The sequence below is a fragment of the Tiliqua scincoides genome, chromosome 7 (assembly GCF_035046505.1).
Source record: "Tiliqua scincoides isolate rTilSci1 chromosome 7, rTilSci1.hap2, whole genome shotgun sequence".
NCBI classification, from domain to species: Eukaryota; Metazoa; Chordata; class Lepidosauria; order Squamata; family Scincidae; genus Tiliqua; species Tiliqua scincoides.
In genome coordinates, this window is record NC_089827.1 from 16,641,242 (window position 1) to 16,654,108 (window position 12,867).

The 12,867-nt window shown below is 44.0% G+C and overlaps 1 protein-coding gene and 1 pseudogene across 1 annotated transcript; both read right to left on the reverse strand.

Moving 5' to 3' along the window:
- Window positions 1-475: 475 nt before the first annotated feature.
- LOC136657627 (mesotocin receptor-like) lies at window positions 476-3,967 on the reverse strand. The gene is made up of 2 exons (XM_066634579.1): window positions 3,049-3,967; window positions 476-675 (listed from the first exon to the last, which is right to left on the reverse strand). Exons 1-2 carry the CDS (start codon window positions 3,965-3,967, stop codon window positions 476-478), a joined length of 1,119 nt encoding a protein of 372 aa, XP_066490676.1.
- Window positions 2,031-2,150, reverse strand: LOC136657784 (5S ribosomal RNA; annotated as a pseudogene).
- Window positions 3,968-12,867: the final 8,900 nt, after the last annotated feature.

The following is a 12,867-nucleotide window of genomic DNA, read 5'->3' on the forward strand; positions in this document are numbered from 1 at the left end:
GTGCCACAAAGAGAATGTGGCTCCTGGGCTCTGAGGTGAGTTTGACAGCCCTGTTCTAAAGGATGAGCAAAATGCCAAGTATTATACCAGGAAAGATGTGCTTAGTGTAATTGTGAAAACACCCTTAGCACTAACCATATCCAAAACATTTATGGTATGCTGACCCAACATGCTGGAAGATAACACACTATTGTGAAGATCCCACAAAGGCAGGCATTTGCTTGTGTACAGATAATGCATGCAATTGCTCTTCCCCATTTCAGACCTGGTACCTGCACACCCAGAATTTCCCTCTTAAACTCTGACTTACACTGTGCTTGGACTTTTTACACCTCATACATATTTGCATCAAACATTTATATGCTGATAATTACCTTTACCACTGCACACGCGCCATCCCCCAAGTAGAAAAATAGTTTGGTGAACACTGAATATATAGCAAGTAAACATGAGTGATGAAGCCAGGAGATTCTGGTTACACAGATGTGATATTGTCTTCAGGCTCTTTCTCTCCCAAGTTAATGCTGCCTGTAACTGAAGAGTCCTCGTGAGCTGCAGTCTTGTCCTTTTTTCGCCCCGAACAACATGGTAGTTGACCACAAAAGTACATATAAATCCATGGATTAACACAGCTATTAAGATTTCCTAGGAGCATAAGAATGGCCATTACTGGACCTGAAAAGAAAAGAATGTACAAGTAATTCATAGGGCAGTAACTATGAGTTACATATGACAAGCTGAGCCGAGTTATTCCATCTGCTCTGAGTGTGGGAGTATGGAGGCCAGAATGTGAAACCAGATCAGAAAGAAACATCTGAATGTTGTGGTTCTTGGAAGATAGAACCTTCTTTCAAATTGTAAAAATCCCTACAGGGATTTAAATGGCCTGCCTATGTAAACCGCCTTGAATAAAGTCTTGAATAAAGACCAAGAAAGACGGTATATAAATATCTATATTATTATTATTATTATTATTATTATTAGAACACCACTGAATATATAGAGAAAAAATTGACCTTCTCATTCCCTTGATCTATTATTTGCTTCTCATTTTCTTAGCATGCTTGCTTACTCTGAGAGGGGGACTTTACTGTTTGTTACATTTTCTAAACCAAATTACAATTAAGTAGTCTCAGATTATTAGTAAACTCACTGCCACTTTTCACAGGAGGTACATAAAATGTCTCCAGTGTTAAAGGATTACTGTGGAACTACTTTCGGGCCCAATCCTATCCATTTTTCCAGGGCTGGTGCAGCTGTGCCAGTTGGATGTGTGCTGCATTCTGTGGTGGAGGGACAGTCACTGGGAACATCTCAAGGTATGGGAACATGAGTTCCCTTACCATGGGGCTGCATTGTGGCTACACCGGAGCTGGAAAGTTGGATAGGATTGGGCCCTGCTTCAGCTACCATTTTCCCATCAAACATGATTCATTTAACTAGAGCAGGGGTCTCCAAATCCCGGCCCGGGGGCCAGATGCGGCCCGTGAAGTGCCTCCATCCGGATCACGGCCAGCCTCTGATCCCCTGAGAGTCTCTGGCCCAGTTGACCAAACACAACCAGAGTTGTGCTTGTGGGATGGGGGAATGGGGGTCCATTTAAGTGTGTGTACTTTATTTCTTGGGCTGTGCTCGTGCTTGGAGAAATCCTGGACATTTGAACCCATTCATTCATTTCAGTCATTCATCTAAGTTCCATCTCTAATGTATTTATTTAAATTTTATATTTAATTTTTTTTCTGGCCCTCGACACCATACAAGATATTTGATGCGGCCCTTCGGCCGAAAAGTTTAGAGACCCCTGAACTAGAGCAACCACATGGGTGTAAATATTTCAAGACTGGGTTTTTAAAAACTTTTTTTTTCAAGCAAAGTCATAATTTAGATGGTTCAAAAAAAACATTTCAGTGCTTTAGAAGTTCAACCTAACAACACTGTTGTTATAAATGCTGGATTGGGTACAATGGCTTGTTAATTTTATGAAAATATTTGTTGGTTGGCAACCTTCAGTCTCGAAAGACTATGGTATAAGCCTACAGCACCCGGTATTCCCAGGTGGTCTCCCATCCAAGTACTAACCAGGCCTGACCCTGCTTAGCTTCTGAGATCAGATGAGATCAGACATGTGCAGGGTAACAGTTGCTGCAGGAAAATATTTGGGATGTTCATTTTTGTCACTCTTAAATTGAGATGTCAGTAATCTCGCTATGATGTGCACACTGATTTACTATCTTCTTTACTAACAAAAAATATATACAATTTAGCAATTCTTCGTTAACGCAATGTCTCATATGCAGTCCGATATCCAGTGGTTCTCAAACTGGTGGGTCGCAACCTGATTTTTGGTGAGTCGCCAAAGGGTGATGGAAAGAGGAGATAACTAAACGCCTCAAGTCCTGAGGCTATTCAAAATCAGATACTGTAGCAGCTAATTACCCTGCAAAGAGCTCAGCTCCCGCAGTTTGCAAGATAGCTGCTAACTGCCCTGTAAGGAGCTGAGCTCCTGCAGTTTGCAAGCATGTGTAAATATAGGGAGATTCATATTTGAGGGGTTTTTCTGGTTATTATTAAATAAATAAACAAACAAATAAATAATTCTAGATTTTTATTATATTATATTATTATTATTATTATTATTATTATTATTATTTTTAAAGTCTGATAAACCTAGGTGGGTCCTGACACAGTGTTAAAAAAAGTGGGTCCTGGTGCTAAAAAGTTTGAGAATCACTGCTGTTAGCAATAGGTTTGCTCAGAAACACGTTTCAGCGGGACTTACTGCCATATAAGTCTGCATAGGGTTGCATTCAATGCCGTATAATAGCATGTCCATATACAGAGAGTTTGTACTTATACAAACACAGCATATCTACAAGGATTACACAGAATCATGCAAAGCATTTTTGAAAAAACATATCACATCTCATTTACCGAATTTCAAAAGTCCTGACCCTTTTCCCCCAATGGAATATAAAATTATTCATATATAAAAGTACAGCAATGGGTCATTAGCTATGAAATGTTCATGGAAGAAAGGGATTGTTTTACCTGCTGTTCTGGCATCACTCGGATGCCATGCAGTCCACAACTGTGCGATGAAGAAAGGTGACCAGCAGAAAACATAAGCAACCACTATGACCACTGTCATTTTGATCGTTTTGATCATAGCCTTTGACATACTGTGTGCACTGCTTGCTTGGGAGGGCAGCGCTTGCTTCTGATGTGTTATTTCAAATTCATTGTTGCTTTTCAATTGCACGTTCATTTGGATCGCTCTGCAGATCCTGATGTGGCAGACAGTGAGGACCGCAGCAGGAAGAAAGAAAATAGCAACCGAAATCCAAGTCACATACAGCTTTGTGCCCCAGGGCTCGATGAAGTTGGCTTGGCAGTCAAAGATGCCTGGGGATACCTCACTCTTCCGAAAGATAAACACTTGGGGAACACTAAAGAGCAAAGAGATAAGCCAGCTGGTGCAGGTGAAGGTATTCCAAAGAGCCCCTTTCTTTTGCAAAGAGACCATGGGGTAGCACACAGCTTGGAATCTGTCCAGTGCCATCACAACTATCATATACGTGGAGGCAAACATACTGAACAGCTGGAGGTAACTGATGGTTCTGCACAGAATATCTGGACCTAGGAAAACATCAGTGATTTTCCAGAAGAGCAGAGGAAGGAGTTGAAAGAAGGCAACCATCAGGTCTGCGATGCTCAGGTGGAGCAGAAACACGTACATCCTAGTCAGCTTCAGCCTTTTCCTCCATAACACCAGCAGGAAGATGAAGTTGCCCATGGATGCGGCCAGGAATAATAGACCTAACACAGCAATCTCTGCCTGAGCCAATTGTTCATCTCTTGGCGGTCTTCCAGGCAGAGCCGACGCATTTGTGAAGTTGAGAAAACTGTGAAGAAACGGGATTCCAGCTCGGGAGACGTTATCTTGAGGAGAAAATGAAAAATTCTTCATACTGTCACAGGAATGAATTTCCAGGACTGTGACTTAGCTTGGCAGCTGTGGAGGACACACTCGGAAATACACCGCCAGTTGTTCAGGTTTCAGTGTGTCTTGAAACATCTGGATTCATGGGTCAGTGAGCTTCCATTCCAGTGCAACTTCCTCTCTTCCTTCATGCAAAAAGAAAAAGAAAAATAGCCCTACTCTCAATAAGGAGAGCTTTATGTAACTTGAGAGGCTGTAGTTGCCCTTAGCCAAGAAGAATCAGGAAAAAAACCCTAAATGGTATTAAACATATGTTTAAAGAAACAAGTAGGGTTAAATTAACCACCTTTCCCATCAAATTCAACATTAATAGCAGGCAAAACACAAGTTAATGCGCACATATTTATATATGGGATCATTGCCAGGTATCTAACAAGTATGCGCCTTAATTTAATCCTCATTCTTTTCTGAAGATGAATGTTCTAAAAGTTGCACCTTTTGGACTGGACTTTTCTTCATAAAAACTTTTTGGACTTCTAGGACAAAGACAGTATGTTAAACATCAGTGTATTCAAAGGGGGAAATCTCACTAATTTTCCTTTCCCTCCATAAAAAAGTTCTTTCTTGCTTTCCATGAATGAAGAAAATTGCTATAAAAATATCCTTTTTCTCCCATTTGAAATAAAAGGTGAAAATAGGGATTCTTTTTTAATTTAAAATATGTTTGTGAGAAACAGATTATATATCCTAGGACAGTGATTCCCAAACTTTTTAGCACCTGGACCCGCTTTTAAAAACAACACTCTATTGGGATCCACCTGGGTTTACCAGACTTTAAAATAATGGAGTTCAATAAAAAAAATATATTTTATTTATTATAATAATAACCAGGATAAAAAACCCTCAAACTTTCTCTCTCTATATTTACACATGCATGCAAACTGCAGGCGCTCAGAAGCTATTACTGATTTATAAGCAGCTGAGCTAACAGCTATCCTGCAAACTGCAGGAGCTGAGCTCTTTTCAGGGTAATTTGCAGGTACAGTATCTGATTTTGAATAGCCTCAGGGCTCAAAGTGATTAGTTATCTGCTCTTTCCTTCACCCTTTGGTAACTCACAAAAAATCAGGTTGCGACCCACCAGTGGGTCCCGACCCACAGTTTAGGAACCGGAACCACTGTCCTGGGCTGCACTAGATATCTGTTCACATTTTTTCATATGGAAGAAGCACAAGTATGGTGAGAAATGCAGATGAGAAAAAGGTTCCCAAAAACTACGATGGAGACAGACTTGCTGGGGAGATTTGAGGACTGCTGTCCAGTCTTTCACTGTTTTTACTGTTTTGTAGTAAGGAAATGATTTTTGTAATAAGGAAATTTTGTAGTAAGGAAATGATTGCTTTTTGCAGACTCAAAATACATGGCTGTTCACACATTTACACTTCTAACAGCTCGATTCTACCTAACTTTCCAGCCTCAATGCAGTCGTACTACCGGGACGTACTGCATCCTGCAGTGGAGAGTAGTCATGGAGGCCTCCCTAAGGTAAGAGAATGTTTGTCCCCTTACCTTGGGACTGCACTGCAGCTGCCTCAGTGCTGGAACGTTGGTTAGGATTGGGCTGTAAGAGGTAACCATAGAATATTTTCAAATGCACTTATAATGCAATTTTGTGTGTATCTTCTCAAAAGTAAGTCACACTGACTCCCAGGTAAGTGTGTATAGCAGTGGTATTCAAACTGGGGTGTTGCAATGCCCCAGCCTGAGGGTACTGGTCCCTTTCCCCTTAAGGGGCAGGGGCAGCCAGGAGGCAGGGAGGAGGCAGGGGGGCTCAGGGGGGGCTGATTGCGCCGCTCAGGGGGGCTGCAGGGGCTTGGAGCGGGCGCATTTGTGCGGGCGCATTTGTGGATGCAAAATGGAAAGTGGAGCGCAATCGCTCCACTCTCACTTTCCCTGACCCGAGGAGCCCTGCAGGTGCTCACGCCCGGCTCCCTGCAGCCAGGGAAGGCTGCTGCAGGGACTGTAGGGTGCACCCCAGTCCCTATAACCCAGTCAAAAGGGGAAGTGGGGCGATCGCGCACCACTTCCGGTTTAGCAGAGTGGGGTGCGATTGCTCTGCTGTCACCTTCCCTGACCCAGGGAGCCCTGCCGAAGGTCATGCAGGGCTCCCCGCAGCCCCAAGGGGCTTGGGCAAGTGCACCAAGCCCCTGCAGCCCCCCTGAGCAACGTGATCCTGGGGATCGCACCGCTGCCTCCCTCCCGCCCGCCCCCGCAAAGACTTACCATGGGATTCAAACTCCCTGCAAGTTTGAAAACCGCAGGTGCATAGGATTGCAGTTTTAATATTCATATTAAAGTTCATATGTGAACACAACAAAGATGCCCTTTTATATAGTTACCTCAATGGAGAAAGAGGATTGGCTGTGTTTTTCAACTAGAACTACACCTACAGACACAAACACAGTGGGTTTTGCAAGAATTCTCCCTCTCTAGAGCAAGTAACTCTGGATGGTATCCAGGATTAATTGGCTATATAAAGTAAGACAGAGCCTATACAATGTCTACAATCCTAAACATATGAATATAGCTCTCTTACCATCAAGACATTACATGTAGGACTTACATTTCTTATATGGCTCCCCTTCTATATCCCCCCCCCCCACTATCATAAACATGGAATGAAAACCTTCTAGAACCAGTAGCATAGCTAGAGGGGGTGCAAAGAACTAAGTTTTGCAGGGAGCCTCACTGCGGTTTGCAAGTGGCCCCTCCACAGCCCCCTCTTGCTACACCACTGTCTACAACACACATTATCCCCTATGTCTGACTTCCACTTCCACCAGCTCAGAATATACAGAGCACAGGCATCTAGCAACTAATTACTCTAGTATTCTTTCCACATTTATTTAAACACAAAAGGCTTTTGAATACTTACTTTTGGAACACTTGAATGTCAGTTCCAGTTAATCCATGTTTGTAAGCAAACCCCGCAAGTCCTTAAAATAATCATTCCCCCTGCCTGCTTAAAGCTGCACAGCAATAACTGAATGGCTGAAAATTGTTACTCTAGCTTTGATGCTGGTAAAAGGGGGATGTCCTTGCATTGTTTGTCATGAACATTTTGGGTAGCTTGAGTTTTCTTTTTCAAAACGCTTCTAACAGCTAGTGCATGGTTTGTATAGAGATGATTTTTAGTATTATCAGTGATTTTAGTATTCTGAAAATACTAAAGGTAAAGTAATCCTAATCTATCAAATCTTAAAAGATTTGACTTAAATTTAAAACTTAGCACTCAATCTCAGGGACATGCAGTGGGTGGGGCAGCAAGGAAACAGAGCCTCCCCACTGGAGTCCTTCAAAAAGTGCCGCCGTCATGTGAGGTGGGAACGCACTCACAACTCATGCGCAAAAGTGCTAGCGCACCTCACACAGTGGCAATGCTTTTCAAAGGACTCTGGTGAGGAGCTTCCCCACCCACTGCACATCCCTGCTCAATCTTCTAAGTGTCTCACCCACTTTTACAGACAGTTGTACTAGGCCACAATGCAATATATTTTCAATAGACTTTTCTGGAACTGTTCCCCGCACGCAGAGTCCTTAAAAGTTCTGGCTTGAGGATCTGCCACACAATGTTACTGTCCCTGAAATGTCTGCTTATTCTTTTGGTATTCTATGATTCTAAATCAGGTCAGCACAACTTTGGACCCCTTTCTCCACATCCCACCAAACGCAGCCAATCAATTTCCTAAACTACAATACTGCACACACTTGTCTGATAGTAAGTCCCATTAATTGCAATGGGGCTTGCTTCTGAGTAGACATGCATGGGCTTCTGCTGCTAGTGGCAGTGACCGCATAGGATGCCAGGGTTGCAATTCCATATATACTTGGCATGAAGCCTCATTGAACCCAATAGGTTTACTTCTGAGTGCATAGGCTTCCACTTTGATTCTCTGTCCATTATAATATACACATTTTTAATATTTCCTGGCCTCCTCAGCAATGGGTGAAGTTACTGAGTGATCAAAGATTAAACTGAGAAATACTTCTGGAACATGGCACACCAAGTTTCAGTCCATTATAGCAGTCTTCAAGGCAGACACCACATTACTGTGTGTTTTGCCTCTTCCATTTTCCCTTTGAAGCCGTAGGGTTGAAGTGGGTGCTCAAACTTAAAATGGAAAAATGTCATAAATGTACAAAACAAATTTATTATGATCCATCAGTGCTCAAAATATGCAGTGCAGTGCACTTTACATGCTTCCTGTTCCCCTTGAAAACATGTTGAAGGTGGGGTTGAAATTTGAAATGTGGAATTGTGTCACAAATGTGTACACCAACCACCTTTTCAATATAACAGTTGATAAGGCAGTGATCTCATAAATTTGTTTTGCATTTTCTTGCCCCTCTGGGTAACAAAGGCTGGAGTGGAACATAGTCTTTGACTAGGAAGTGTAGGACTGCATCCTGAACACATGTGCCAAACTCCATTTAGATATTTCAGTGCTAAAGGGAATTATATGATTTTAAACAAACATACAAGCATAGAAAACAACTAAAGGCCTGACATCACTCAGTCAATCAAACATTCTTGCAGGCTGTTGTTCTTGTTAACTGTGAGGCATTTTTTTGTTCACATGTGTTTCTTGATGACTTCTACCTCACCTTCTGGCTCTGTTTATAAAGTCACTTTTAGAGAAACCCAAGTCCAGTTCTGTGCAAACTCTGGGAGCCTGGAGGAGAGCCAGACACTTTGCTTAGTTTGGACGGACATTTGATAGTCCCTGATGTGGAGAAGGAATTGTGTTTGGCTTCAGGGAGAAGAACAAAACCAAAATCCTTGAAAGTTTACATGGAGCGAGACAAACCACACTGGAACAGCTGCAGCTCTAACAGTTTGTGCTGTAATAAAGATTGGCACAATCACTCAGTTAAAGGTCCTTTGGGCTGCAATCTGATGCCCACTTTCTTGGGAGTAAGCCACACTGAGCCATTTAGTTATTTGATTTTTCTCTGTGAACCGCTTTGTGAACTTTTAGTTGAAAAGCGGTATATAAATACTGTTAATAATAAACTCAATAGAGCTTACTTCTGAGTAGTCATGCCTAAGCATCCACTAAGCCCCATGACTACAAGTGGACTTACTTCAGGGCAGTGGTGTAGCTACGGGGGGGGGTGGCGCAATAAATATTGCAGGTGCCACAATGTGTCATGTAACTGGCCCCTCTCCCTCACCAGCAGAGCCATTCTGGGCAGCACTAGCAAGAGGGAGGGGCTGGTTACACAGCATGTTATGGCATCTGCAATACTTACCATGCTCCCCCCACAGCTATGCTACTGCTTTAAGGTAGACATACATAGAGCTTGCGTAGTTAGACAATGGTTTTTCTGTTACAGCAATTAATCAACTATTCATCTAGTTACAATATATTTGTAATACTGAAACAGATATCCTGAAGATAATTAGGGAATTTTGCTCTGCTAACTTCAGGGGAAAGTGCCCTCGAAAGCTGGCTTTTTAATTGACTTTTAAAAGCATGTTACCCGTGTACTTTGAAAGTGTTTTCAGCTACCTAATATAGCCTAGATTAGAATAGTGCTTCTTTTCTGGGCAGTGACCATTGACCAGAAAAGTTTCTAGAACAGTGGTTCTCAAACTGGTGGATCGTGACCCACCAGCCTGGGAAGTGGCTCAAAAATTGGAGATAGTTTCAGGTTGTTATTTTTACCTTTTTGGAGCCTTGTGGAGGTGCCTGGGGCTCCCTGACCCCCTGGAGGCCATCACTGGCTGAGAAAAGTGTCAAACACCCCTTTCCATCCCTGGCAGCGGTGTGATCAGGAGATCATGCTGCTGCCTTAGCGCCTCCCCCAAACTACTTTCATGGTTCCCAACTCTTCTGTAGGAGTTTGGGAACCTGACCACATATGCTTACATAAGCAAAGATACTGAAAAACAGATGACATTTTTCTTCACAGTTTGGCTAAAAATAGCCTCTGGGGTATCTGGGATGGCTCAACATAATTATAGCAACATAAACATAAACTGAGTTCCTTGAAGAAGCAGAATGATTACTAGCAGATGTACCTATCTGTAAAAGCTGGATCACAGAAAGAATACCATAGCTACTCGCCCATAAGTCGATCCCACAGATAAGTCGAGGGCAGGTTTTGAGCCAGCAATCATGGCATTTTCTATGACCCTTGGATAAGTCGGGGTTTAAACTTAGGGGAGTGTCTGACTATAGTTTTGTCTGATTTTACTGGAGGCCAGATCCTGAAAAATAACCCACCACTAATTGTTAACTAAGAACTGTAGTCTCTAATTTATTAAAAATATAGTAAAAGATCATAAGATACATTTTTATTCTTTTTAAATTCTGGTCTTCATCACCTTTTTGTAAGCACTATAAGAGTAAGTGCACTGTAAACATATATATATTGGCAACTTTCAGTCTCGAAAGACTATGGTATCGTGCTCTGAAAGGTGGTTCTGGCACAGCGTCTAGTGTGGCTGAAAAGGCCAATCCGGGAGTGACAATCCCTTCCACACCGGGAGCAAGTGCAGTCTGTCCCTGGTCTGTCTCCCTGGCTATGGGCCTTCCTTCTTTGCCTCTTAGCCTCAGACTGTTGGCAAAGTGTCTCTTCAAACTGGGAAAGGCCATGCTGCACAGCCTGCCTCCAAGCGGGCCGCTCAAAGGCCAGGGTTTCCCACTTGTTGAGATCCATCCCTAAGGCCTTCAGATCCCTCTTGCAGATGTCCTTGTATCGCAGCTGTGGTCTACCTGTAGGGCGCTTTCCTTGCACGAGTTCTCCATAGAGGAGATCCTTTGGGATCCGGCCATCATCCATTCTCACGACATGACCAAGCCAACGCAGGCGTCTCTGTTTCAGCAGTGAATACATGCTAGGGATTCCAGCACGTTCCAGGACTGTGTTGTTTGGAACTTTGTCCTGCCAGGTGATGCCGAGAATGCGTCGGAGGCAGCGCATGTGGAAAGCGCTCAGTTTCCTCTCCTGTTGTGAGCGAAGAGTCCATGACTCGCTGCAGTACAGAAGTGTAATCAGGACGCAAGCTCTGTAGACCTGGATCTTGGTATGTTCCGTCAGCTTCTTGTTGGACCAGACTCTCTTTGTGAGTCTGGAAAACGTGGTAGCTGCTTTACCGATGCGCTTGTTTAGCTCGGTATCGAGAGAATGAGTGTCGGAGATCGTTGAGCCAAGGTACACAAAGTCATGGACAACCTCCAGTTCATGCTCAGAGATTGTAATGCAGGGAGGTGAGTCCACATCCTGAACCATGACCTGTGTTTTCTTCAGGCTGATTGTCAGTCCAAAATCTTGGCAGGCCTTGCTAAAACGATCCATGAGCTGCTGGAGATCTTTAGCAGAGTGGGTAGTGACAGCTGCATCGTCGGCAAAGAGGAAGTCACGCAGACATTTCAGCTGGACTTTGGATTTTGCTCTCAGTCTGGAGAGGTTGAAGAGCTTTCCGTCTGATCTGGTCCAGAAATAGATGCCTTCTGTTGCAGTTCCAAAGGCCTGCTTCAGCAGGACAGCGAAGAAAATCCCAAACAAGGTTGGTGCAAGAACACAGCCCTGCTTCACTCCGCTTCGGATGTCAAAAGGGTCTGATGTGGAGCCATCGAAGACAACAGTGCCCTTCATGTCCTTGTGGAAAGATCTGATGATGCTGAGGAGCCTGGGTGGACATCCAATCTTGGGGAGAATCTTGAAGAGGCCGTCTCTGCTGACCAGGTCGAAAGCCTTTGTGAGATCTATGAAGGCTATAAAGAGTGGCTGTCGTTGTTCCCTGCATTTCTCCTGCAGTTGTCTAAGGGAGAATACCATATCAGTGGTGGACCTGTTGGCTCGGAATCCACACTGCGATTCTGGATAGACGCTCTCTGCAAGTACCTGGAGCCTCTTTAGTACAACTCGGGCAAACAGCTTTCCTACAACGCTAAGGAGAGAGATGCCGCGGTAGTTGTTGCAGTCACCCCTGTCACCTTTGTTCTTGTACAGCATGATGATGTTTGCATCCCTCATGTCTTGAGGTACTCCACCTTCTCTCCAGCAGAGACAGAGGATTTCATGCAGCTCAGTGACGATGATCTCTTTGCAGCATTTTAGGACTTCAGCAGGGATGCTGTCTTTTCCAGGTGCCTTGCCAAAGGCAAGGGAGTCCAGGGCCACGTGAAGTTCTTCTAGGGTTGGTTCACTGTCAAGCTCTTCCAGCACAGGCAGGCACTCAATGTTGTTCAGTGCTTCTTCGGTGACTACATTTTCTCTGGAATATAGCTCAGAGTAGTGCTGCACCCAGCGTTCCATCTGCTGCGCCCGATCCTGGATGACCTCGCCTGTGGCAGACTTCAGGGGGGCAATTTTCCTCTGTGTTGGACCTAGGGCTTGCTTGATACCATCATACATCCCCTTGATGTTGCCCGTGTCAGCTGCTATCTGTATCTTGGAACAGAGCTGGAGCCAGTAGTCGTTAGCACATCTCCTGGCTGTCTGTTGGACTTTGCTGCGAGCAGTTCGGAGGACCTGCAGGTTGCGCTCACTGGGACAGGCCTTGTATGCTGCTTGAGCTCTCCTCTTTTCCTCAATGACTGGTGTCAACTCCTCAGAGTGGGCTTCAAACCAGTCTGCCATCTTGTTGGTCTTCTTGCCGAATATGGACAAGGCGGTGTTGTAAACGGTATTCTTGAAATGTTCCCATCTGTTGGATGCGTTTGCGTCGGCCGGGCCTGGAAGAGATTCCTCAAGCGCTTGTGCAAATTCCTCCACTTTTCTCTGATCCCGGGTCTTGCTGGTATCAATGCGAGGTCTTCCTTCCTTTTTTGTGTGATACAGTCACTTTGTTTGCAGTTTCACTCTGCTGCACACCAGGGAGTGGTCAGTGTCGCAGGCAGCACCATGATAACTGC